Source organism: Macaca thibetana, chromosome 14 (assembly GCF_024542745.1).
Source record: "Macaca thibetana thibetana isolate TM-01 chromosome 14, ASM2454274v1, whole genome shotgun sequence".
In the NCBI taxonomy this organism is placed as follows: domain Eukaryota; kingdom Metazoa; phylum Chordata; class Mammalia; order Primates; family Cercopithecidae; genus Macaca; species Macaca thibetana.
Window position 1 is genome coordinate 11,435,936 of NC_065591.1, and position 25,973 is coordinate 11,461,908.

Sequence of the window (25,973 nt, forward strand, 5' to 3'; positions counted from 1 at the left end):
GGCTTGGCAGAACCTACCATCGAGTCACTCGTCCCTGGGTGGGCCAGAGGGGGACGCCCCCAGCAGCCTGACGGCGCCAGGCCAGCAGCGGCGCCACGTAGCCGAGAACCGGCGGCTTTTCCAGCGGGTTCTCACAGCTTCCCCGCCCTCCACGCTGTCTACCTCCACGTCTAGACTCCAATTGGTCCGCTGCACCTGAGGGGCGGGCCAGTCAAGATCTCCAATGCGCAGGCGCGAGCTTTTTCCGCGCTGGCCAGCAGGCCCCACCCACTCCGTTCTTTTTCCAATTCGGCGCCACTGGATACCGAACTGTCGTACGTATGTCTTCTGTGTCGTCCTCGCTTTCCGGCTGCTGTTTCTCCACGGCTCTCCCCTTTCCCCCTCCTTTCTCTCCTGGGCGGCTTACTTTGCGGCAGCGGGGAGAACCCCACCCCCTTTCTTTGCGGAATCACCATGGCGGCTGGGGTAAGTTTGCCGGGGCTGGTGGTTCGGGTCATCCTATCCACCGCCATCCTTTGCCCGAGTGGGGCCAGTCGGCGCCAGAGGAGTTCTGAGGCTGAATGGGGAACTGATTCTGGGTCTACAGACCGTACTGCTGGAGAGCAGGGTTCCTACGGCCTGGAGGGGAACTGAGGCTGGGGCTCTCGGAGGCCAGAGGTGGAAGGGTCTGGGGAAGAGGAGAAAAGGGATGCCGAATCTGGGCCGTCCGAAGCCTGAAAAAGGGGTTCGGCTCTATTGCCGCCTTGAGGCGTAGTATCTGGGTAGGTTGACGAACTTCTGTGACCGTTTTGTGGAGTAACAGCGGGGACAGGGTGAAGAGCGGGTCTTTGTAGGCAGGTCCGGCTGGCACGGTTAAAGGTAGTCTGTCAGGGAGGTTTGGGAGCGAGAGGATTCTCCGGACAGTGAAGTCAGACCAATTGGAGTCCGCTGGCCAGCTTAATAGAGAAGGCAACGCCGGGGAACTTGCTGCGGGACAGGACCGGAGGGATGGTATGCGCGACACGGAAAGAAAGGCTTTTGAGGGAGAGGAGTTGATTTAAGAAGACGGCATGCCATCCCCTATCTTTGGCCACTCTGAGAGGAACTAGAAATCTCTCGATCGTTGTGCGTGCCTTAGAGCAGCTGAGCAGTAGAGTAGGCAGGCGCTCGGAACCATCAATGAATGAAACGAGGGCTCCGTGAAGGGAAGGGAGTATGTTTGTAGGCAGATGGAGTCTGATGGAGCTAGAAGTTCTGGATTTCTTGGGAGATAGATTTGAGGGAAAGAGAATGCTTCTAGAGGTGTCCTTAGGGAAGGTCAAATCTGTCAACAAGCTTTATTTAGCAGTTGGTGTGTAGTTCTGTTCTTGGTATTTCGGAGGATTCTGATTACATATGACAAGTGTTAAAGGACTTGGTTCACCAGAGGAAGTAAAAGGGTGAGTTGAACACATTGGGATTATTCAGGCAAGTCATCCTGGGGAGTGGCATTTAGGACTGGGACCCTAATGCTCTTATTAATTTTGTTCCTCTCTTTCTTTCATAGACCCTGTATACGTATCCTGAAAACTGGAGGGCCTTCAAGGCTCTCATCGCTGCTCAGTACAGCGGGGCTCAGGTCCGCGTGCTCTCCGCACCACCCCACTTCCATTTTGGCCAAACCAACCGCACCCCTGAATTTCTCCGCAAATTTCCTGCCGGCAAGGTGAGTTGGGAGATGGGGAGTGTCCTTCGGTTCTGAGAAACGAAGGCCTGGGATTCTATCATTCTGGAGATGGCCCCCATCTCTAAAAGAGAGCTTCCCATGTTATTTTCTTCAATATTTCAGTGATTTTATTTTGAGATAAATGCAGATTCACATGTAGTTGTAAAAAAAAAAAAAAGTACAGAGCTATTCTGTGACTTTATACATTCACGAGTTTACTTTGTGGGAAAGAGAATGAGTTTTGACTAAGCATTTTCAGTGCAAATGTATCAGATTGTCTGTTATGGGCAGGATTCTTACCCCAAGGGGTTTACAGAGATAGGTGAAAATACATGCTAAGAATGGATGAGATGAAGTACTATGTGGATCTGGGTCACACACTAATACTTGCACTGATACATTGATACAGGAGTTACTTTTGGTCTTCTGCTTGTTTGATCCAGAGATTTCATACAAATATCTTGTAATATTCAAATCTATTGTGCTTCCTAGTTAACATTGTGAATTCAGATTGCAAAGGATGCCAAGCTCTTGAAGTATTTATTTATGGTTCTTGAGTATCAGATAGTATGGAGAGTTTGGATAGTGAGGATCGTCAGTCTTACATAAGTATTTTTATCCAAAGCAGTTTGGCTTCTGGTATTGGGTAGGGAGAAATTTTGTGTGTTTTACCTTATCTTTTCACTGCTTTGTCCCCAGGTTCCAGCATTTGAGGGTGACGATGGATTCTGTGTGTTTGAGAGCAACGCCATTGCCTACTATGGTAATTTGCAGGGGTATATGGGAATGGGAGAATTTGGAGGTGAGGGTGTACAAGAGGGTGTGAGCGGGGATGGATATGAAGGAATTCTTCAGGACCTGGACTGGTGTTGGCATTCCCCCAGAGTTCTGACCTTTGTGTTCTGCCTCTGCAGTGAGCAATGAGGAGCTGCGGGGAAGTACTCCAGAGGCAGCAGCCCAGGTGGTGCAGTGGGTGAGCTTTGCTGATTCCGACATAGTGCCCCCAGCCAGTACCTGGGTATTCCCCACCTTGGGCATCATGCACCACAACAAACAGGTGAGCCTTGGAACTTTGGGAGAAGCCAGGGGCAGGGGTGGCCTTAGCTCCTGGGTGTTGGGAGTAAGAAATAAAATAGGTTGAAAAAAAGGTGCCAAGGATATATAGGCAATGAGAAGACGTACTCTCTGGGGTACAAGTTTGAAGTAGTGGGCAGTTGATGGAGGAAGTGTCTGTCATGAGTGGTCACAAGAGGGATTGCTGCTGTGAAGAGATTATACCAAATGGTAAAGGGGGTGGCTGGACCAGAGGACCTCTAAAGTTCCTTTATGATATATTTAGAATGATCCTAGGGTCTGTCTCCATTGAAAGAGGGTGAGGGTGAGCTCAGACTTCTAGGTGAAATAGCCTTCTTAGTTCTATTAATTGGGGAGGTGAGGGAAAGGAATTGGTACCCACTGATGAGTTTTATCATGTTGAATCACTAGGCCACTGAGAATGCAAAGGAGGAAGTGAGGCGAATTCTGGGGCTGCTGGATGCTCACTTGAAGACGAGGACTTTTCTGGTGGGCGAACGAGTGACATTGGCTGACATCACAGTTGTCTGCACCCTGTTGTGGCTCTATAAGCAGGTGAAGTTTATGGAGAATCTATTTGGCAGAGGGTAGATGGGGATTAGAAGCAAAGTGACAAGGTATCTATGTTACCCTGTATTCTGCTGAGGGCTTGGAAAACAGCTAGAGCTGGGTGCAGTGGCTCACACCTGTAATCCGAACACAATGGGAGGCCGAGCTAGGCAGATCACCTGAGGTCAGGAGTTTGAGACCAGCCTGGCTAACATGGTGAAACCCCGTCCTTACTAAAAATACAAGAATTAGCTGGGTGTGGTGGCGCACACCTATAGTTCCAGCTACCTGGGAGGCTGAGGCACAAGAATCACTTGAACCTGGGAGGTGGAGGTTGCAGTGAGCAGAGATTGCCCCACTGCACTCCAGTCTGGGCAACAGAGTGAGACTTCGTCTCAAAACAAATAAACAAACAAAAAACAGCCAGGAATCCCAGGACTGAATACCATCACTTGCTTTCCCTTGTCTTAAGAAGTTGGGTAATGTCTTGCCTTTAGTTCCTGTTTGGCAGCTAAGATGTTTAGTTTGTTGCCATATTTCTTGGGAAGATTGGTTGTTCTTAGTTGTGAAGACAGAGGTGATGATGGTAGCGAAGCATTAAGATCTTTTTGGAGGCAGGCCAGGCACTATGTCTAACACCTATAATCCCAGCACTTTGGGAGGCCTAGGCAGGTGGATCACTTGAGGTCAGGAGTTTGAGGCCATCCTGGCCAGCATGGCGAAACCCTGTCTTAAAAATACGAAAATTAGCCAGGCGTGGTGGTAGGCACCTGTAATCCCAGCTACTTGGCAGGCTGAGGCAGGAGAATCACTTGAACCCATGAGGTGGAGGTAGCAGTGAGCCAAGATTGAGCCACTGCACTCCATCCTGGCGGACAAGAGCGAGACTCCATCTCAAAAAAAAAAAAAAAAAAAAAGGCTCTTTTGGAGACAAGTACAGGTTGAAGCCTTGGCTTCATTGTTTACCAATGTAGGTAAAGAGTTATTTGTGGGTGAATTGCTTTAGTCCCCGTTTTTTACTTTTTGCAATCTATAAAATCAGGGTAGTAATAATCACTGTCAAGGTTATTGGGTCAAAAAAGAATGACAAGTCACTGGTTTCCAAATAAAAGCTCTTGGACTCATGCTGGTCCAGAATAGTAATGTGATCATAGCAAAGAGAAAAACACTTACTGCATGCCAGACCCTGTGCCAGGGGCCTCATGGGGATCATCTTAGTCTAATAAGTGGTAGAGTAGAATTTGAACCCAAGTACTGTGGAACCAGCACTCTGATTGCTATGTTCTGTTTCCATGACAAGATTTTTTTCCTCTTCTGATCTTTGCAAACTAAAAAATAACAACAGTTCTACGCGAAGCTGTTTATTCTTATTTGTCTTTGACCGTGGCCAATACACCAGACACTAACTTTAATTTGAAGGACTATCCATTATTCTTTTTTTTTTTTTTTTGTCAGAGTCTTGCTCTGTCACCCAGGCTGGAGTGCAGTGACACGATCTTGGCTCACTGGAACCTCCACCTCCCAGGTTCAAGCAATTCTCCTGCCTCAGCCTCCCAAGTAGCTGGGATTACAGGCATGCACCACCAAACCCAGCTAATTTTGTGGTTTTGCCATGTTGGTCAGGCTGGTCTCGATCTCTGGATGTGAGGTGATCCACCCGCCTTGGCCTCCCAAATTGCTGGGATTACAGGCATGAGCCACCGCGCCCAGCCAGGGCTGTCCATTCTAAATCGGTTTGAATGTTCTTTACTTTTTGAAGTTTGATGGGTGTGTGTGTGTGTGTGTATAGTATGGCCAATGTAGATAGTAAATATCTATAGTGTTTAGATTTTATTTGGCAAAATAAGTAGTTGATACCCCTCTGTGGGTCTCAACCTTTTTTTTTTTGTGACGAGGTCTCGCTCTTGTCCCCCAGGCTGGAGTGTGATGGTGCGATCTCGGCTCATTGCAACCTCCGCCTCCCGAGTTCAAGCGATTCTCCTGCCTCAGCCTCCCGAGTAGCTGGGATTACAGGCATGTGCCACCATGCCCGGCTAATTTTTGTACTTCTAGTAGAGGCGGGGTTTCACCGTGTTGGCCAGGCTGGTCTCGAACTCCTGACCTCAGGTGATCCGCCCGCCTTGGCCTCCCAAAGTGCTGGGATTACAGGTGTGAGCCACCGCGCCTGGCCGACATGTGAAATTTAAAAGATTGGAAACAGTAGCTCTGAAATAGTTTTCTAAAGGAGCAAGACAATTATTATTCCTACTCCTAAATAGAGGATGGACCCAAGCGTCCATCCATTAAACTGTACTGCACTGAACAAAAAGATTAGAAAAAGAAATGGAGGCGGGGTGCGGTGGCTCATACCTGTAATCCCAGCACTTCAGGAGGCCAGGGTGGGAGGACTGCTTGAGCATACGAGTTCAAGATCAGTCTGGGCAACATAGTGAGACCCCATCTCTATTCCATCTCTATTACTTTTTTTTTTTTTTTTTTTTTTTTTTTGAGACAAAGTCTCACTCTGTCACCTAGGTTGGAGTGCAGTGGCGTGATCTTGGTTCACTGCAACCTTCTCCTCCTGGGTTCAAGTGAGTCTCCTGCCTCAGCCTCTGGAGTAACTGGGACTACAGGCGTGTGCCACCACGCCCGGCTAATTTTTTGTTTTGTTTTGTTTTTTGAGATGGAGTCTTAACTTTGTCACCCTGGCTGGAGTGCAGTGGCACGATCTCTGCTCACTGCAAGCTCCGCCTCCCAGGTTCACACCATTCTCCTGCCTCAGCCTCCCGAGTAGCTGGGACTACAGGTGCCCGTCACCACCCCCAGCTAACTTTTTTTATTTTTAGTAGAGACGGGGTTTCACCGTGTTAGCCGGGATGGTCTTGATCTCCTGACCTCATGATCCACTTGCCTTAGCCTCCTAAAGTTCTGGGATTACAGGCATGAACCACTGCGTCCAGCCTCTTAAAGCGCTTGTAAAAATTAATTTACTTGGGTCGGGCACGGTGGCTCACACCTGTAATCCCAGCACTTTGGGAGGCCAAGGCGGGCAGATCACTTGAGGTCAGAGTTTGAGAACAGCCTGGCTAACGGGGAAACCCCATCTCTACTAAAAATACAAAAATTAATTGGGCATCCTGGTGGGCACCTGTAGTCCCAGCTACTCAGGAGGCTGAGGCACAGGAATCACTTGCGAGGATCACTTGAACCCAGGAGGCAGAGGCTGCAGTGAGCTGAGATCATGCCATTGCACTCCAGCCTGGGCGACAGAGCGAGACTCTGTCTCAAAAAAAAAAAAAAAAAAAAAAAAAAAAAACTAAAAAAATGAAGAAATGGGAAGTAATCCAGGGAAGGATGATGTTGTATGACGCTGTTGTCTATAGGGTTTGAAAAGAAGGTGGGCACTGGGACTTAGGTAGAGCAAGGGTTCTTGCTGTGGACAGGGCCTTTCCACTGACTTTGTTTCCACCCTTATGTCCTGGCAGGTCCTAGAGCCTTCTTTCCGCCAGGCCTTTCCCAATACCAACCGCTGGTTCCTCACCTGCATTAATCAGCCCCAGTTCCGGGCTGTCTTGGGGGAAGTGAAGCTGTGTGAGAAGATGGCCCAGTTTGATGGTGAGTCTGAGGAGATCAGGAGGCATATGGCCAGGATCAGGGTCTGGTTTGCTCCGCATCAGCCCCTTGATTTCCTGTCTTGCTTTTGGGTTATAGGGATCTGCAGAATGTAGGGTGTCAATGTAGTAATTAATATTATGTGCAATTTGTTTCATGCACACTCATACCCTAATTTGTATTAGTGTGTAGAGTTGGGATATAAAGTATTTGTTGCTAAGGGTGTGTTCTTGCTGGAGGACATACAGTGAACTGATGGGCTGTCTGGAGCCTAGGTTCCTTACTTGTCCCATTCGTCAGTTTCCTCTGTTACTCTGCTTACCCTGCGTGGTTTTGGAGGGGTGTGGAAAGAGGCAGAACATTCATTCACTTTCCTCCCTTCCTCCGCACCAGCTAAAAAGTTTGCAGAGACCCAGCCTAAAAAAGATACACCACGGAAAGAGAAGGGTTCACGGGAAGAGAAGCAGAAGCCCCAGGCTGAGCGGAAGGAGGAGAAAAAGGCGGCTGCCCCTGCTCCTGAGGAGGAGATGGATGAATGTGAGCAGGCGCTGGCTGCTGAGCCCAAGGCCAAGGACCCCTTCGCTCACTTGCCCAAGAGGTAAGGATATTGGAGGGTGGAGGGTGTGGGACCAGAGAAGGCCTGTTCTCACCTTTATGTGTCTGTCCCCCTTCACACACAGCTAGAGCCAGAATTTTAGGTTCATGTAAAGTTAAAGGTATATTTTAGTTGCAAATAAAGCAGCTTTGTAGGCTGATCATCAGGAATTGGGCAAATTTTGATTGTGGAGAGCAAGTTCCAAATACAGCCAGTGCTGGGGAAGATTGAACTCCTATTCCAACAAAGACAGGAACAGATTTTCATATAGTGGTAAACTGGTTTTGAGCAAGCTCATTTGACCATTTGAGAGCTCTGAGAACAAATACAGGGAGAGGGGTGGGGAAGAAGAAAGTGCAGAGAGCCTTGGGTGGCGCTGCGCGGCTGGCTGTGCCGAGGCAGTGGATGCCAGAGCAGGGTCCTTTGCATTGTTTTGTTTTCTGTTTTGCTGAATCAGACTGTACAAAAATTGCTCACTAAGAAAAAGGATGAAGATGGCCGGGCGCGGTGGCTCACGCCTGTAATCCCAGCGCTTTGGGAGGCCGAGGCGGGCGGATCACAAGGTCAGGAGATCGAGACCACGGTGAAACCCCGTCTCTACTAAAAATACAAAAAGTTAGCCGGGCGCGGTTGTGGGCGCCTGTAGTCCCAGCTACTCGGGAGGCTGAGGCAGGAGAATGGCGTGAACCCGGGAGGCGGAGCTTGCAGTGAGCCGAGATCGCACCACTGCACTCCAGCCTGGGCGACAGAGCGAGACTCCGTCTCAAAAAAGAAAAAAAAAAAAAAAGAAAAAGGATGAAGATCATAGCTAAGTAGTGTCTGTCTAGTTCATTGTTCCACAACTGGGGGGAGTTAAGTCCCCAAGTAGAAGAAAGTAGGTGTCCTCTGTATGCTTTTTTCAGTTAAAGGCAGGGGTTCTTGGAAAAAATAATATAATGAAAGCGAGACTTTTGGCGTGAAACAAGTAGGACACTGAGTGCCTGCCCAGTCCTCTGGGATGGAGTCAGTCAGTCTTCCATCACTGCTCCAAGTCATTTTATTGAGAGTTCAAACAGTATGAGAAATCTATATTCGGTGGTCACTTTGCTTTGAAACTCCTCTTTCTCTGCATTTTTTGCTCCCGCTCACTCCAAAGCCATTCATCTTTTCACTACTTGGTCTGTTAGGGTTTACATTTGACCTTCTCCCATTTTGTAATGACTTCGATGCAGGGTGAACCAGCCTAAAGGAGCATCCACTGGTAGGGACAGAATAGCTGTGCATAGAGTTGTGAATTACAAGCATTGCACCAATGGACAGGAGCAACTTGGGGTGTAGCTGAAAGTTCTTACTCACGGGTACTTTGTACAAGACCAGGAAGACTCCATCCAGATGCAGGCGCTCTTTAAAGATGTATTTTTTGAACTAGTGATTTGCCTTGAATTGAGCACAGGTGCAGGTCAAGAGTGAGGAGGATTTTTGGTGTGTGTAAATAGGTCATGATAACTAACCCAAATTACATACTGTGTTGTAACTCAGACGTTAATTATTAGCTAGAGATTTTCACATATAGTAGGTCAGTACTCTGGGCAGGAAATAAATGAGGCAGTAGTAAACTTAAAATCTTTAATAAACTTTACATTTTCTTAACATGCTTTTGGGAATGTTTATTAATGTATATTTGTTGGGTTACCATGATGTCCTATAGGGCTACCAGAAATGCTTTCCCCAAGGTTTTTTGTTGTTGTTGTTTGTTTGTTTGTTTGTTTTGAACAGGGTTTTACTTAGTCCAGTCTGCAGTGCAGTAGCATGATCACGGCTCACTGCAGTCGCCTGGATTCAAGCGATCCTTGAATCCTCCTGGATTCAAGCGATCCTCCTACCTCAGCCTCTGGAGTAGCTGGGACAAAGGCACACACCACCACACCCAGCTAATTTTTTATTATTTGTAGAGACTAGGTCTCACTATGTTGCCCAGGCTGGTCACAAACTCCTGGGCTCAAGCGATCTGTGGCCTCTCAAAGTGCTGGAATTACAGGTGTGAGCCACTGTACCTGGCTTTTTTTTTTTTTTTTTTTTTTTTTTTTTTTTTTTGAGACGGAGTCTCACTCTGTCACCCAGGCTGGAGTGAAGTGGTGCAATCTCAGCTCACTGCAACCTCCGCTTCCCCGGTTCGAGTGATTCTCCTGCCTCAGCCTTCCAAGTAGCTGGGACTACAAGCGTGTGCCACCACGCCTGGCTAATTTTTTTTTTTTTTTTTTTTTTTTTTTTTGAGACGGAGTCTCGCTCTGCCGCCCAGGCTGGAGTGCAGTGGCCGGATCTCAGCTCACTGCAAGCTCCGCCTCCCGGGTTTACGCCATTCTCCTGCCTCAGCCTCCCGAGTAGCTGGAACTACAGGCGCCCGCCACCTCGCCCGGCTAGTTTTTTGTATTTTTTAGTAGAGACGGGGTTTCACCGTGTTAGCCAGGATGGTCTCGATCTCCTGACCTCATGATCCGCCCGTCTCGGCCTCCCAAAGTGCTGGGATTACAGGCTTGAGCCACCGCGCCCGGCCGCCTGGCTAATTTTTTGTATTTTTAGTAGAGACGGAGTTTCACCATGCTGGGCAGGCTGGTCTCGGACTCCTGACCTCGTGATCCGCCCACCTCTACCTCCCAAAGTGCTGGGATTACAGATAAGAGCCACTGCTCCCAGCCTTTGTTTTGTTCTGTTTTGTTCTGTTTTGTTTTGTTTTCTGAGACAGAGTCTCACTCTTTTGCCCAGGCTGAAATGCAGTGGTGTGATCTCTGCTCACTGCAGTCTCCGCCTCCCGGGTTGAAGCAATTCCCCTGCCTGAGCCTCCTGAGTAGCTGGGATTACAGGTGCGCGCCACCATGCCCGGCTAATTTTTGTATTTTTAGTAGAGACAGAGTTTCACCATGTTGATCAGGCTGGTCTCGACCTGACCTCAGGCAATCCGCCTGCCTTGGCCTCCCAAAGTGGTGGGATTACAGGCGTGAGCCACCGCCTCCGGCTCCCCCAGCATTTTTAGTGTCCTAAAAGTGATGTCCTAAAAGACCAAGCTATCAATGTTCAGGTTTTAATTCTAGTTCTTTTAAGACCCAGCTAGGTGAAGCACGGTGGCTCACACTGCTTGGCAGGCTGAGGTGAGAGGGTCACTTGGGCCCAGGAGGTTGAGGTTGCAGTGAGCCATGATCATGCCCCTGCACTTGGGTGACTGAGCAAGACCCTGTCTCAGAACAAATAACAAAGCTTGCACAGCTCAGGAAGGTGTGAAACAATTCCTAGCCCCACTTTTGGTGTGGTTGAGGTTTTAAGAGTCCTCAGATGAGGTCTCTTATGCATTTGGAAAGGAACCTGGGACCTCGAGTTAAAGGACAGATCCTCTGCTTTGCTACAGTGTAAACTTGGACCAGTCATTCTACTTGGTCTCATCTGTAAAGAGAGGGGAGGGTCAGGGTAACAGTTCGTAACTCATGGGTTATAAGGATTGAGTGAAATTGATACTCGTGGCAATATTTATGCTACGAACAGTAGAACCAACTAAACATTCAGTTTAATGTTCAGTGTTTAGTAGATTTGTGGCACAATCCTGCATTAGAAGATTATTTGGCCATTAAAATGTTTGCAAAGAATTCTGTTTTTGAGGTAGGGTCTTGCTGTGTTGCTTAGTCTGGTCTCCAACTCCTGATCTCAGGTGGTCCTTCTACCTCAGCCTTCTGAGTAGCTGGGACTGCTAGTGCAAGAAATTGTTTTGCTTTTTTGACAGGGTCTTGCTCTGTCTCCCAGGCTGGAGTGCAGTGGTGTGATCTCGGCTCACTGCAACCTCTGCCTCCTGGACTCAAGCAATTATCTTGCCTCAGCCTTCTGAGTAGCTGGGATAACAGGCGTGAGCCACGGTGCCCAGCTCCTAGCTAATTTTAAAATTTTTTGTAGAGACAGGATGGCAGAATTCTTAACACTATGGATAGCATGTCACAGTAACAACAAAGTATAAGCACAAAACTGCATATGTCATGGCTACATCTTTGGAAGATCAAAGGCTATAGGAAAATACATAAAAAGATTATCGTGTTCGTTGGCATGATAGGTGATTTTCTTCAGTCAGCATATATATATATATAATGTATATGTACACACACATATAGAGAGAGATGGAGTCTTGCTCTGTTGCCAGCCTGGAGTGCAGTGGTGCAATCTCGGCTCACTGCAGCCTCCATCTCCTGGGTTAAAGCAAGTCTCCTGCCCCAGCCTCCCGAGTAGCTGGGACTACAGGCGCATGCCACCAACTTTTTATTTTATTTTATTTTATTTATTTATTTATTTTTAGTAAAGATGGATTTTCACCATGTTGGCCAGGATGGTCTTGATCTCTTGCCCTCATGATCTGCCCGCCTCGGCCTCCCAAAGTGTCGGGATTACAGGTGTGAGCCACTGCCTGGCCTTTTTTTTTTTTTTTTTTTGCCCCTAGACGGGACTCTTCCTCTATCGCCCAGGCTAGAGTGCAGTGGCATGATCTCTGCTCACTGCAACCTCCGCCTCCAGAGTTCAAGCAATTCTCCTGTCTCAGCCTGCCACCATGCCCGGCTAATTTTTGTATTTTTAGTAGAAACGGGGTTTCACCTTGTTGGTCAGGCTGGTCTCCAACTCTGGACGGGAGGTGATCCACCCGCCTCGGCCTCCCAAAGTGCTGGGATTACAGGCGTGAGCCACCACGTCCGGCCAGTGTATGTGTTTATAATTGGAAATAAAGAAAACAGATCTCCAACCATGGAGGGAGTGACCTCTGCTATATTGATGCTGGCATTCTTGGCTCAGTATGCCAGATTGCTTTTAAGATAACCTGAACCTAAGGGCTTTCCAGCATCAGAAAACCTCGAAAAAGACTAAAGCTTGTTTATAGGCAGAGAGGGACTAAAGGACATGGGTGTAAGATTTGGGGTGGAGGCCCTTTGAGAATGTTCATTGCTTACATTCCTGTTACAGCTTGTGTAACCTGAAGAGGCCTGTATGGTGGGGGGAAGAAACTTGGATGAGTCAGTGACTGAGTGTGGTTCATGGAAAACAGCCTGGAGGGCCTGAACAGGGAAAAAGAATCCTCACTCTGTCACCACCTGGGGGCAGTAGTTGTCCATGCCCTTCCTGGGGCACATCTCATGAGCCCCTCTTTGAGTTCACCCTCCACATGCCTTGCATACTTACGCAGAGGAGTGTCCTAGGCCCCTTTTCAAACCCCTTGAGCTCTCTTCCCTCATAAGGTCATACACATCTGCCAGCGCAGTGACCATTTCCTTTATATTAGTAAAGCTGAAAAGAAAGCACCCTTCACTTCTCTTAGCCTGGCAACCCTCCTCCTTGTTGACCCCCATGCTTTCTTCCTCTTAGTACCTTTGTGTTGGATGAATTTAAGCGCAAGTACTCCAATGAGGACACACTCTCTGTGGCACTGCCATATTTCTGGGAACACTTTGATAAGGACGGCTGGTCCCTGTGGTACTCAGAGTATCGCTTCCCTGAAGAACTCACTCAGACCTTCATGAGCTGCAATCTCATCACTGGTAAGAGAGCGGGTCTGAGACGAGGAAGGAGAACAAAGAGTAGCAAGTGCTGTGATTCCAAAGGCTGAATGTTCTCGCTTGCCCCTTCAGGAATGTTCCAGCGACTGGACAAGCTGAGGAAGAATGCCTTCGCCAGTGTCATCCTCTTTGGAACCAACAATAGCAGCTCCATTTCTGGAGTCTGGGTCTTCCGAGGCCAGGAGCTTGCCTTTCCGGTGAGGAAGGTGGAGGAGAGGAGTCTCTTTAGGGTGGGGCAGGGGTATAGGAATTATTGTGTTTTATTTCTGAGCTGATGGACGTTGAGAAGGGTGCAGGAATGCTTATAGGAAGGAGCAGTTCATGTTCACAGTAGACCTGGGGTCTGATGACAGGTGTTTGAGCTGGAAGTAACACAGGTGTGGGGTGGTGTCTCATAACTTGACCACGTGCTGGCTTTTTATCCCCAGCTGAGTCCAGATTGGCAGGTGGACTACGAGTCATACACATGGCGGAAACTGGATCCTGGCAGCGAGGAGACCCAGACGCTGGTTCGAGAGTACTTTTCCTGGGAGGGGGCCTTCCAGCATGTGGGCAAAGCCTTCAATCAGGGCAAGATCTTCAAGTGAACATCTCTTGCCATCGCCTAGCTGCCTGCACCTGCCCTTCAGGGAGATGGGGGTCATTAAAGGAAACTGAACATTGAACCCTTTCCTGTCCTGCCTCCTTTGTGAGTGGTGGCGTCTCCAAGGGGAGTAAATATGTTGAAGCAGGGCACTTTCTGTGTTTGCAGTACCTCGATATGCAGGAGAGAAGACTTCAGAAGAACAGAAATAGAGGCCTGTGTTCACTTGTGATTTTAATTACCCTGCCTCCTACGGTGATGACTGTCTTCTAGCTGGGAAAGAGCGGAAGCAGTTGGGGCGGATAGTGACATGGGGCTTTGTGACTACCTAATTCGTAGGGGTCAGATTCCAGGCCTTTCCCAGTGAAGGGAGATAATAGCTGCTAATAACAAGAGCTAACATGTATAATTCAGAGTGCAAAGAAACTCTACATTATTTCCTATAACTGTCCTGTGAGGTAGGTAGCTGACAATATGCAAGGGTTGTAGTTTCTTTTGTTTTGTTTTTTTGAGACAAGGTCTGGCTCTGTTGCCCAGGCTGGAATGCAGTGGTGCAGTCTCAGCTCAACCTCCGTCTCCCAGGCTCAAGCCATCCTCCCACCTTAGCCTCCCGAGTAGCTGGGACTATAGGTGTGCACCACCACACCCAGCTAATTTTCTTTTTCTTTTTTTTTTTTTTTCTGTAGAGATGGGGTTTTGCCATATTGCCCAGGCTGGTCTCAAACTTGAGCTCCAGCGGTCGTCCTGCCTTGGTCTCCCAAAGTGTTGGGATGATAGGCATGCATCACCATGCCTGCCCTAGGGCTGTAGTTCAGATGCCTCAAACCTGCAGGGCAAGGCATAGACTACTCAGAACAGGCACTGGCCTGGCCCGGCCCGTTGGCCCTTTCCCGGCTGCATTGTCAGGCTGGTGGTATCCCTGATTTCTAACGGGAAGCATAGGGGTTTAGAGATTTCACTAACTTGCCTGTGATCACACATTTTAAGTGTTAGAGGCAGAGTTTTGAACCCAGTGGGTGTCACTTTTTTTTTTTTACTTTAAAATTTTTTTGGTAAAACTGGGTCAGGAAAATGTTTTAAATTTTTTTTATTAGAGAGCAGGGGTTCTTGCTATGTTGCCTAGGCCGGAGTACAGTGGCTGGCTGTACACAGGCTCAATCGTGCTATAGTTTTGAAGTCCTGGTCTCAAGTGATCCTCCCGCCTCAGCCCCCTTAGTAGGTGGTATTATAAGCGTATGCCATCACGCCTCGCTTGGGTGTCACTTTTTTTTTTTTTTTTGAGACAGTTTTACTCTTGTTGCCCAGGCTGGAGTTCAATGGTGTGGTCTCGGCTCACCGCAGCCTCCACCTCCTGAGTCCTGCTTCAAGCAGTTCTGCCTCAGCCTCCTGAGTAGCTGGGATTACAGGCACACGCCACCATGCCCAGCTAATTTTTGTATTTTTGGTAGAGACAGGGTTTCACCATGTTGGCCAGGCTGGTCTTGAACTTCTGACCTCGTGATTCGCCCACCTTGGCCTCCCAAAGTGCTGGGATTACAGGCTGAGCCACTGCGCCTGGCGGGTGTCACTCTTGAAGCCTGTGTCCACGCCCTGCTGCCTCCTAGAAGGTAGAGTGGTTATAATTGTCAGCTAATATCCTGCTCAGGCCAAAGGTTACCCTTTTTTCCCCTTTGAGCTTAATTTTTATTATATCCTTTTCAGATTTTCTTGCTCTTCTGTCTTTTCTGAAGATCGTTGAAGATCTCCCTGTAAATGTAACAGTTTGGGTGAAATTGGAAACCTCTAGATTGAGTCACGTTTTGAGGCATATGCAGAAACGGGTGACTGCCTTTGGTCCCCAGCTTATGGTTTTGTGTGTGGTTTTTTTATGCTGTTTCTTAGTCCAGGCACAGAAAAGGGCTCTTGGCTTGGATGGGGAAGCCAAGTACATAGCACGGGTTGGTAGTTGGGAGGGGATTGGGCTGTCATCTGCAGCTGAGCACGTTTGACCTGCCATTGGAGTGGGCAGTGAAGAGTTGTGGTTTAGAATCCATATGGGTGGGGATGGGCTGATGCTTGCTCAGACTCTGCTCTCTGGCAGCTGATCTTGAACTGGGTCCAAACTTGATACCTTTCTTCTGAGCTTCCTGGGCTCTTGTTAGCTACGATGTAAAAATGCTAGGTCAGGTGGTGCATTGACATGTTCCTGTAGTCCTGGCGACTTGGGTCGGGGGATGGCTGAGGCCAGGAGTTGGAGGCCTTAGCAGTGCTTGCCATGATTGCAACTGAATAGCCAATGCACTCCAGCCTGGGCAACACAGACCCCCATCTCAAAAATAAAGTGCTAGATGCAGACTTTTGTGCCTCTTAGCTTGTTGCTGGGGCCTCACTGAAGCTGTCAGACTCTTCCCAAATTCTGTTTCAAATCACACCTCCTTCTGTGGTTGTGGGACCTTCACCACCTTCCTGGTGTTTGCTCACCGTAACCTCCTGTGGCTGAAGCCTCAGACAGGAGGAAGCAAGTTGAAAGAGTAGTTTAGGTTTGAGAGGGCGGCTTGAAAGGCTCAGGAGGGAAGCCCAACTGTGAGGTGTGTGTGGGGTTCTGCTGGGTGGGCCATGGGCAGCAGCGGGCCTGGCAGCCCACACGGACTAGGCGATCTGGGCTGGGGCAGGGTCCCCTACCTCAGCCTCCCTCTGCTTGCAGGAAGAGTGAGTCATCTGCACATCCTGCCTCCAGCCCTCGCTGTGGTGCAGAGTAAGAGTGGCCAGGTTGTTGTTTGAGGCCGAGCTTGCACTTGGGCGAGGGCCAGTACCCACAAGCAGGAGGAGGAGCCTCAAGAGGAGAGGGTTGTGGCCCCAGGAAGGCTGGGCCGTTGGCCTCTACACGGGGCTGGGATGTGAGGGCTTCTCTGCTGTGGTGGGTAGGGGAGAGGTTAACAGTGGAAATTTCTAACGGCAGATGTGAGGCAGGAAAGGGGAAGCACATCTGGAGTTCTTTCTGTCCCCCGCCTTGCCCCAGGGAGGCCTGAGTCACTGCAGCAAGGGCTCTTCCCCTTCCCATCCCAGCTGGGCTCGGCTCTCCATGGCTCGATGGATCTTTCCTTTTCCTTGCTTTTGCTGTGGGTAGCCAATCAGAGCCTGCGCCTGTCGATGTCTGTGGTTGCTGGGCAGTTTTCTCTTGGTTCCAGGGAGTCTCATGCCACCCAACATAGAGCTGGGTGTCATACCACATAGAGCTGGCGACCCGGCTCCACGGTCCAGCACGTGGCACAGAGACTAGGGGCGAGGAGCAGAAAGGGAAGGGGGTGTTTGAATGGATCAGGGGCTGAGGGCAGGGCATGATCTTAGAAAACTAGGGTAAAATGAGGGAAGGTGGAGGCTCTTTTATCTACTTACTGGGCAAAATCTCAGAGCCTCCACAGAGGGAGGGTGAAAGAAACTGGAGAAGGGGTTGGGGCTCAGCGTTGCAGTTGACTCAGATAAAATCTTTACAGAGCCTGGAGTGTGAATGGGAGGGACTGAAAGAGACTTGGTTAGTTTGTAGATAAACCAGTAGATACTGGTTATAAGCAGCTATTTATCTTAGCTGTTGGCACTTCTGCTTAAGTCACTTATTAAAAAGTTAAAAACCTTTAAAGTTCTTCCAAGAAAGACTTACATTGTTTCCTTTTTTTCATGCCCTGCTTTGAGCTGGAGCTGGACAGCTGCTGCTCTCACTGGATCGGACCCATCCCACCAGCTGCCCACATGCCCCAAATGTGCCACTTCCCCTTTTGAAAGGTGGGGGAAGCCAAGAGTGTTGAAGGGAGGGGAATGAAGTGCTTTGGAGGCTCCACCCAGTCATTTCTGAAATTAATACTGTGGTTTTCATGGCAACGGGCACTCTTTGTTGTCAACTCAGAACTTTCCCTCCACACACATCAAATGGATTTTTCTGGGTGCTGTAGCTTCCCCAGCTCCCCTAGCCAGTGTGCCTATAGGGCACTGCAGGGCACTAACTTCCCCTACCTGCTGTGCTCATGTATTTATTTATTTATTTTTTTTTTTTTGGAGACAGACTCTTGCTCTGTTGGCCAGGCTGGAGGGCAGTGGCATGATCTCGGCCCGCTGCAACCTCCGTCTCCCGGGCTCAAGCAATTCTTCTGCCTCAGCCTCCAGAGTAGCTGGGATTACAGGTGTGTGCCACCATGCCTGCTAATTTTTTTTTTTTTTGTAGTTTTAGTAGAGATGGGGTTTCACCATGTTAGCCAGGCTGGACTCGAACTACGAGCTCAGGTAATCCACCCGCCTTGGCCTCCCAAAGTGCTGGGATTACAGGCGTGAGCTACTGCGCCCAGCCCGCTTCTGTATGTTTGAATGTGATCCTGGGGTTCCCACCCAGTTACCTTCCTCTAGTGCTGTGGAGCTCACATTGGTGCTCCTGAAAGGTTACAGAAACTGCCACCTGTTTCTGTCTGTTTGCTCCAGTCAGACTGGCATGGCTCCCAGAGCAGGCTGTTGTTTTACTCCAGGGTAATTACTGGGGTGTCCCAGTGCCTCAGCACCCAAGGGATGGGTGGAGTGGGGTATGGTGGGGGGTGCTGGAGGGCAGCGCTTCCGTCACTTGAATCTCCCATTGGAGGGAGAATACCTTGGGCTGGTGGTACTGGCTCAGTGGTGATGTCCTGGCTACCCCATCTCAGTGTTCCTGGGCTCTCTTCATTCCCTTAGGCCCCTGCCTTCTCCACCACTCCCCTTTGTTCTCTTGATTTCCTCAGGATTTCGAGGCAAGCCTACTGACTCTACCTTTTGAACACAAGATATGCAGATTGGGGGTTGGATGGTCAGTGAGGGTTTGGGGCTATCTCTGATAGGATCTCCCATGGAATGTGCCTCCACTCCCAGCTGCCCTCCCCTCTGCAGCAGGAACAGCTGTCATGTGAAGGCCTCTCTGCTGGCTCAGCCCTTTTGCAATCATCTGGCGGGCTCTGCTGGGATGGGGTGGATGCTGAGGATGGGCAGAGCCAAGGGGTGAAGGAGGGAACGTAGTAGGGCAGGGGGAGCTGTCAGAGGGTAAGGAGGGCTCTGGAGTTCAGGGCTGAGGGAAGAAAGGCTGCCAAGGTCAGGCCGGGGGGTGGAAGGTGCTGAGCATGCCAGGGAGGTGGAATGATGAGCTTACGGTATCCATCCTGGGAGACTTTCAAGGTGGCAGGAGAGTAGGTTATAGCGGGAATCCAGGCAGTCATCCTTCAGGGAGATCCGCATTTCCCCTGACTCACAGGGGACCCATGGGGTGCTTTCCGGCTCGTCCTCCGTGTGGGACCTGAGTCACCAAGACGCCTAGGGTGTTGGCTGCCCTATAGTGGCAAGTCCTGTGCCCAGCCCTGCCCTGCCCCACCCCACCCACTCCTACTGTTAGGACAGGGGTTAGCAAACACACCCCTTTTATCCCACTCTTCAGTAGTAATTACCCGGCTCTTTGACTCAGACTTACAGAATGTACCTCTTGCAGGGACTGTCAGAGACCGTCTCTAATAACCTTATATTTTACCAGTGGGGAAACTGGAGCCCAGAGAGGTGAAGTGACTTATCAAGGGGGCATCTGAGCTTTTCCCAATTCTTGCAGTTACTCACTGAGTCACTTCTGCTCCAAAGCTGAGCAGGAGGATGCTTCCCTCAAACGCCAAGGGGTAAGGGTGGTGGACACAGCACACCAGGCGTGGAGGGGCAGGGAGAGCGAGGCATCTAAAGGCTTCCTGTGCCCGTCGCTTGGTAAGGGTAGCTTGGTAAGGAGTGTGGAAGTGGAGCCAGCCCTGGGGCCAGGGTCAGATGTAGCGATCCAAGTCCTGGGGCGGGCACAGGGCACGGAGTGTAACAGAGGCAGGACTTCGAGTGACAGGAACCTCAACTATGTGGTGACTCAGGCTCTGGGCAGCCTAGGCCCTTCCTTCCCTGCTCAGCCTGATCTCCTTTAAGAACTGTAAGCAGAGGAGAGAGGGAAACCCAGGCTGGTCTCCCTTTCCCCAGGAAGCTAGGGGAAAGGCAGAGGAAGTTGGAAAGGACAGGAGAAAAGCAGATTCCAAGAAAGGGGCGAGGAGGTGGTGTTCCCCGCTTCCTCGGCCCCTCCCTCCCTGCTCCCCGCTGGGGAGGGTAGCTGGCTGGGGCGTTGGCTGCTCCGTTTACTCCAACTCCCTCCCTCAGCTCCTGTTTACAACTCAGCCCGCCCAGTCCTTAGCTCAGTGCTGAGCTCTTCTGTTTTCTCTCTCTCCCTCCCTCCTTCCTTCACAGCCTCATACAGTCCTGTCTTGTCGCTTCTATTCCTTAACCTGGGGTCCGCGTCTCCTCTTATTGCCCTACAGCATCCCCACACCCCTAACTCTCTGCCTGAAATCCAGCCATGACCCGTGTGTCCACCGTCCCACTCTCCCTGCCCAATTCCTTTCCCTTCTGCCTGCCTGGACAGTCTTTCTTTGCCTTCTTTCCTCCCAGACGGTACACTGGAGACAGCCTCATGCCTCTTATTCTCTAACCAGCTTTAACTTGGGTTCTGCTTCGGCTTGAAGATTTCATTAGGACTGAGTGTAATTGGAGAGTTTCTGTGTATCAGAGCTCTCTGATCTAAGAAATTCAGGAACTCCTTATTTGAAACTTCAAGTTTAAATACAGGCTGGGATTTGAATTGAGCTGGGGAAGGATGATTTTACTTGGCTTTATATTTTGGGATAGGGTTAAGGGTTTGGGGCTTGAGAATTGCTTAGGAAATGATGTTTGGATTCCAGAATCACCAGATAGATTTGCTGTTAGACGGGGGGGGGACAATGACAGATCAGGAAGTGACGGAAGTGAGTGGAGAAGGGCCTGTTTGGCAGGGATGCTAATCCCTGGGCTGGTGTGTGTATGGGGTGGAGGTGGGGTCTGGGAGATCCCAGATGGTGCTAAGAAGGGTTAACAGTCATTTCTCTGCTTCTTTTTTTTTTGAGACAGAGTTTTGCTCTTCTTGCCCATGCTGGAGTGCAGTGGTACAATCTTGGCTCACTGTAACCTCCGCCTCTTGGGTTCAAGCAATTCTCCTGCCTCAGCCTCCTGAGTAGCTGGGATTACAGACATGTGCCACCATGTCCAGCTAATTTTGTATTTTTAATAGAGACGGGGTTTCACCAGGTTGGTCAGGCTGGTCTCGAGCTCCTGACCTCAAGTGATCCACTCGCCTTGGCCTCCCAAAGTGCTGGGATTACAGGTGTGAGCCACCAGGCACAGCCCATTTGTCTGCTTCTAAGAATATCATGCGAAAGGACCTTCATGGGGGAAAAAGTCTGCTTCTAAAGAGACTGCAAACAGACCACACACCTCATTTCCCTTCTGGGATCAGAAACTGAGATTACTCTTTGAGCAGTCAACCTCTTTTCTTCCTTGTAACATGCTGATTTCAGAAAAGGGGACTGTGGAAAGAAGGGAGGGGAAGGGGAATCCCCTGGCCAGGGGCCTGCCCACAGAGCTCCCCTTTGTGGTTACTATGGAAACAGGCATAATAGGAACAAAATAGAGGCATGTTGCCTGGCAACAGAAAAGCCCAAGGTTCATTACAGACACGCGCGCGCACACACACAAACTGACACATACACACACACACAAAACACGTACATATCAGGGAACCTCCCCTACTCCCCAGGGAGGGGGTGTCACTTCTGGGGAAGCTGGGGTGTCCCTGTGATGACAAGTCCTAGAGCTCATCCAGCTTTGGCAGTGTGTGTGGAGGACCGTGGTACCAGCTGCCTCCGAACGGTGGTGGAGCACCAGCAGCAGGGCTGACCTCCTTCTTATAAGAGGAAAGCCTTTACTTAATATCACAGAGGAGTCCAAACCTTCGAGAAGATGGAGGTTTTCTTTGCAAAGTAGGGACCAAAGGAACTCCTTAATAAAACATGGTGTGTAAAAATAAACAAACAAAAAGCAGGCCAGGTATGGTGGCTCGCGCTTGTAATCCCAGCACTTTGGGAGGCTGAGGCAGGCGGATCATGAGGTCAGGAGTTCGAGACCAGCATGGCCAGCATGGTGAAACCCCGTCTCTACTAAAAATACAAAAATTAGCCAGGCGTGGTGGTGCGTGCCTGTACTCCCAGCTACTTGGGAGGCTGAAGCAGGAGAATCGCTTGAACCCTGGAGGCAGAGGTTGCAGTGAGCCAAGATGAGCCAAGATCATGTCACTGCACTCCAGCCCAGGTGACAGAGCTAGACTCCATCTCAAAACAACAACAACAACAACAAACACCCAACTACAACAACAAACACCCAAAACATAGTGTGTCGGAGAGTGCTGGCAGGGGAGTAGCTGTGTAAAATACCTGGTAGAAAAGATAACTCCAATTCTCTCAAGGCATAGGACCTCCGAGGAATTCAAAGGACAAGGTAAAGGGCTATCAGAGCCGTTTCCTCCTGAACTGAGATTTTTGCTGGGATTCCATCTTGCCAAGGTCTCTATTGCTTCCACCACCATCACAGTTCCTCCACCCCATGTTGGACACACAGTAAATGTTTGGGTAGCTGCAAGAAAGACCCACAAGTAGGGGAATTGCTCCCTGGGGGCTGAGAGCCAGAGGAAGCTGTGACAGCCTGGGATGCAGGATGCTATCTACTGTAGAAAAGGCAAGGGCTTTGGAGCCAGTTATACCTGGAGTTCATTCATTCATTTGAAACATGCTCTTGAGTGATTGCTATGTGTCAGTCACTGCTCTAGGCATGAGGGGCCAGGGTGCAGTGGCTCACACCTATAATCCCAGCACTTTAGGAGGCTGAGGTGGGAGGATTACTTAAGCCCAGGAGTTCAAGACCAGCCTGGGCAACATAGTGAGACCCTATCTCTACCAAAAAAAAAAAAAAACCCACAGCTGAGCATGATAGTGTGCGTCTGTAGTCCCAGCTACTTGGGAGACTAAGGTGGGAGGATCACTTGAGCTTGGGAGGTTGAGGCTGTGGTGAGCCATGAATGCTCCACTGCACTCCATCCTGGGTGACAGAGTGAGACTGTCTCAAAACAAACAAACAAAAACAACAACAACAAAAATCAGTTAATCTAGGCACAAAGCATACAGCAGAGAAAAAGAACCCTGTCCTCATGAGGCTTAAATGCTAGTGGAAGCTTTGACTCCTCTCTGTGAGTTGTGTGATTTTAGGAAAATCATGAACCCTCTGAGGCCATTCCTCACTAAGTGTCTCCTTCTCAGGGTGTGCAAGGATTAATGAGCTGACAGATGAAAGTAGCTCCTGGCAAGGTGGCTCACGCCTGTAATCCCAGCACTTTGGGAGGCTGAAGTGGGCGGGGATCACCTGAGGTCAGGAGTTCAAGACCAGCCTGGCTAACATGGTGAAACCCCATCTCTACTAAAAAATACAAAAATTAGGCCGGGCACGGTGGCTCAAGCCTGTAATCCCAGCACTTTGAGAGGCCGAGACAGGCGGATCACGAGGTCAGGAAATCGAGACCATCCTGGCTAACATGGTGAAACCCCGTCTCTACTAAAAAATACAAAAAACTAGCCAGGCGAGGTGGCGGGCGCCTGTAGTCCCAGCTACTCGGGAGGCTGAGGCGGGGGAATGGCGTGAACCCGGGAGGCGGAGCTTGCAGTGAGCTGAGATCCAGCCACTGCACTCCAGCCTGGGCGACAGAGCCAGACTCCGTCTCAAAAAAAAAAAAAAAAAAAAAAACAAACCAAAAAAAAACCAATACAAAAATTAGCCAGGCATGGTGGCACATGCCTGTAATCCAGCTGCTTGGGAGACTGAGGAAGGAGAATCACTTGAACCTGGAGGGGGAGATTGCAGTGAGCCGAGATCATGCCACTGCAGTCCAGGCTTAGCAACAGAGTGAGACTCTCTCTCAAAAAACAAAACAAAACAAAACAAAAAAACCAACGAAGGTAGCTGCTGCAGGATCAGACACAATCATTATTAAGGTAGTTTTGCGAGGGAGGGTTGGGGAGGCTACACCAGTGGGCAGAAGGAGAGGAGTTGGCAGAAGTTTCTGAAAATGTGTGTGTCTCCACTTATACCACTGAAAACTTTGGAAAATATTCCCCTCCCCTGGGCTGAGGCGGCGGTCTTAGGAAACCCCAGCTCTGTTCCAGCCTGCAGGATCATTTTTTTTTTGTTTTAGATGGAATCTTGCTCTGTTGTCAGACTGGAGTGCAGTGGCATGATCTCAGCTCACTGCAACCTCCGCCTCCCGGGTTCAAGCGATTCTCCTGCCTCAGCCTCCCAAGTAGCTGGGACTACAGGCGTGCACCACCATGCCCGGCTAATTTTTGTATTTTTAGTAGAGACGAGGTTTCACCATGTTGCCCAGGCTGGTGTCGAACTCCTGAACTCAGGCGATCCACCTGTCTCGGCCTCCCAAAGTGCTAATTTTTGTATTTTTAGTAAAGACGGGGTTTCACCATGTTGGCCAGGATGGCCTTGATATCTTGACCTTGTGATCCACACCCCATTGGCCTCCCAAAGCGCTGAGATTACAAGCGTGAGCCACTGCGCCCGGCCAGGATCATGGTTTTTTTAGAGGGTAGGGTTGAGGTTAAACTTTCTCTAGCCCTCCAGTCTGGAATGGGACAAGAGCCGGTCCCCAGAAGTACCCCCACCAGGTAATCTTGACACTCATACCCCCGAATGAAGTACCTAGACAGTGATCTCTGCTTTGGGACTGCTTCAAAAACCAACCCCTCCCTCCTGCCTTCTTCCCTGTTGACCAAGAGGGTGGCCAGAACAAACAATGGAGCAGATAAGTTGGCTCTGAGCCTGGGACTCTGGCCTCTGCTGTTTGGATCCTAGGGGGCCAATCTAGCCCAGTCCAGGCGAAGGCGCAGCGTCCACGCCTTTCCGTGCTCTTCTTCCTTTTCTGCGCCAGCAGCCCCCCAGGCCCCCTTAGCCCTTTTTGCCGCTACCCTGTGTTTCCAACCTAGGTGTAAATCAACTCCTGTTTTAATGTGCACCAGGAACATTCGCTCTTTTAAGGAACAAGATGATGATTCCTTCCATAAAGTTAAAAATCCTTTGGTAAACTGTTAACAATGGTTACTTTTGGGGAGAGGGACTGTGATGGGGAGGAGGGAGACATCTGTATTTTATTGTATTTTTTTTTTCAGATGGAGTCTCGCTCTGTCACCAAGGCTGGAGTGCAGCGGCACAATCTTGGCTCACTGCAACCTCCGCCTCCCAAGTTTAAGGGATTCTCCTGCCTCAGCTTCCCCAGCAGCTGGGATTACAGGCCGCACCACCATGCCCTGCTAAATTTTGTATTTTTAGTCGAGGCGGGGTTTCACTATGTTGGCCAGGCTGGTCTCGAACTCCTGAGCTCAAGTGATCCACCTGTCTTGGCTTCCCAAAGTGCTGGAATTACAGGTGTAAGGCATCGTGCCTGGCCTTGGTGTGTGTGTGTGTGTTTTTAAAGCGTTCCATAGTTCAAAAGTTTTAGATTTTTTTTTTTCTTTAAATAAGGTAGGTGCTAGGAAAGGGGTGCAGAACAAAATGGGGGAGGAGGTGATTCTTGGGAAAGTCTGAGTCTGTGACTGTGTGCTTGGGATGTGTTGTGGCGAGGCTGCCTCTGCCATGGGGTTGAGTCATTATCTGGGCACCTGTGTGTGTATATTAGAGAGAGCGAGAGAAAATGCTGGTGCCCAAGTCTCCGCTTTGTGTTTTTACATGTCTCTGCCTGTCTGGATGTCTGCACATGCGGCTCCACCTTTCTGTGTCCATTATATGAGTGTCCATGTCTGTGGCTCCTCTGGCTGTCTCTTCCCTCCCCCACGGTCTGTACTCTGTGCCGGTAACTGGACCTGGACACAGCCCCCAGGGCTGGCAGCAGAGTTGACTGCTGGGTATTTTTAGCCTGTAAACATGTTTGCCATTTCAGAGGACAGGGCCGAGCTGGTCTCAGCTCCAGCCCACTCATGATCTTGCAGCAAGGAGGGCGCTCCTGCCTGGGCCAGGTCTCTTCAGTTCCCCAGCCTGGGGTCTCTCTTTCCTAGCATTTGGGAAGGAGGGGAAACTGGCTTGGAGTGGGCAGTGGGTGGCCACCTAGGAGGGAGGATAAGAGGACTCATGCGGGAGAAGAGAAAGGGAGTGTGGAGGGGAGTGTGTAGCCAGAAGGCCCCCGCACCCCATCATTAAGCGTTTAATAAAATCTCGATGTAGTTAGAAGTGGCTGTGGGAAATGGCTGTAAATTGGGAGACTCAGCGTCCCGCAAGTGGAGGGCGGGGGAGGGGCGCGCAGAGAAGGAATGGGAGGCAGAGGAAGCGCAGGGGCTCCGGCTCCTGGGGGCGTGAGTCTGGAGAGGAAGGTGGGCGTCAGGTCCGCTCTCCAACGACCGCAGGCCTCACCCCCGTATGCCCGCGGCC

General features: G+C 49.9%; 2 protein-coding genes across 6 annotated transcripts in view; one reads left to right on the forward strand and one right to left on the reverse strand.

Moving 5' to 3' along the window:
• Positions 1-25,973, reverse strand: part of GNG3 (G protein subunit gamma 3) — a 440,061-nt gene that overhangs the window by 137,797 nt on the left and 276,291 nt on the right. The window contains exon 1 of one of the 5 annotated variants that reach the window (XM_050757055.1): positions 10,486-10,491. The exons of 3 other annotated variants lie outside the window; for them this stretch is intronic. The gene's annotated coding sequence lies outside the window, so the exon portion shown is untranslated. Of the gene's footprint in view, positions 1-6,105; positions 6,110-10,485; positions 10,492-25,973 lie in introns of those variants that run through there. One more of the 5 variants, XM_050757053.1, reaches the window with a different exon arrangement.
• Positions 246-13,713, forward strand: EEF1G (eukaryotic translation elongation factor 1 gamma). The gene is made up of 10 exons (XM_050756939.1): positions 246-465; positions 1,526-1,684; positions 2,384-2,447; positions 2,599-2,741; positions 3,170-3,313; positions 6,772-6,901; positions 7,292-7,496; positions 12,858-13,030; positions 13,121-13,245; positions 13,477-13,713. Exons 1-10 carry the CDS (start codon positions 454-456, stop codon positions 13,633-13,635), a joined length of 1,314 nt encoding a protein of 437 aa, XP_050612896.1. The 5' UTR covers positions 246-453; the 3' UTR covers positions 13,636-13,713.

What these genes read in the sequence shown, in the direction of transcription:
- EEF1G (XM_050756939.1), top strand. An exon ending in GCAAATTTCCTGCCGGCAAG is followed by an intron (nt 1,685 to 2,383) that starts GTGAGTTGGGAG and finishes CTTTGTCCCCAG; the next exon opens with GTTCCAGCATTTGAGGGTGA. An exon ending in TGTTGTGGCTCTATAAGCAG is followed by an intron (nt 3,314 to 6,771) that starts GTGAAGTTTATG and finishes ATGTCCTGGCAG; the next exon opens with GTCCTAGAGCCTTCTTTCCG.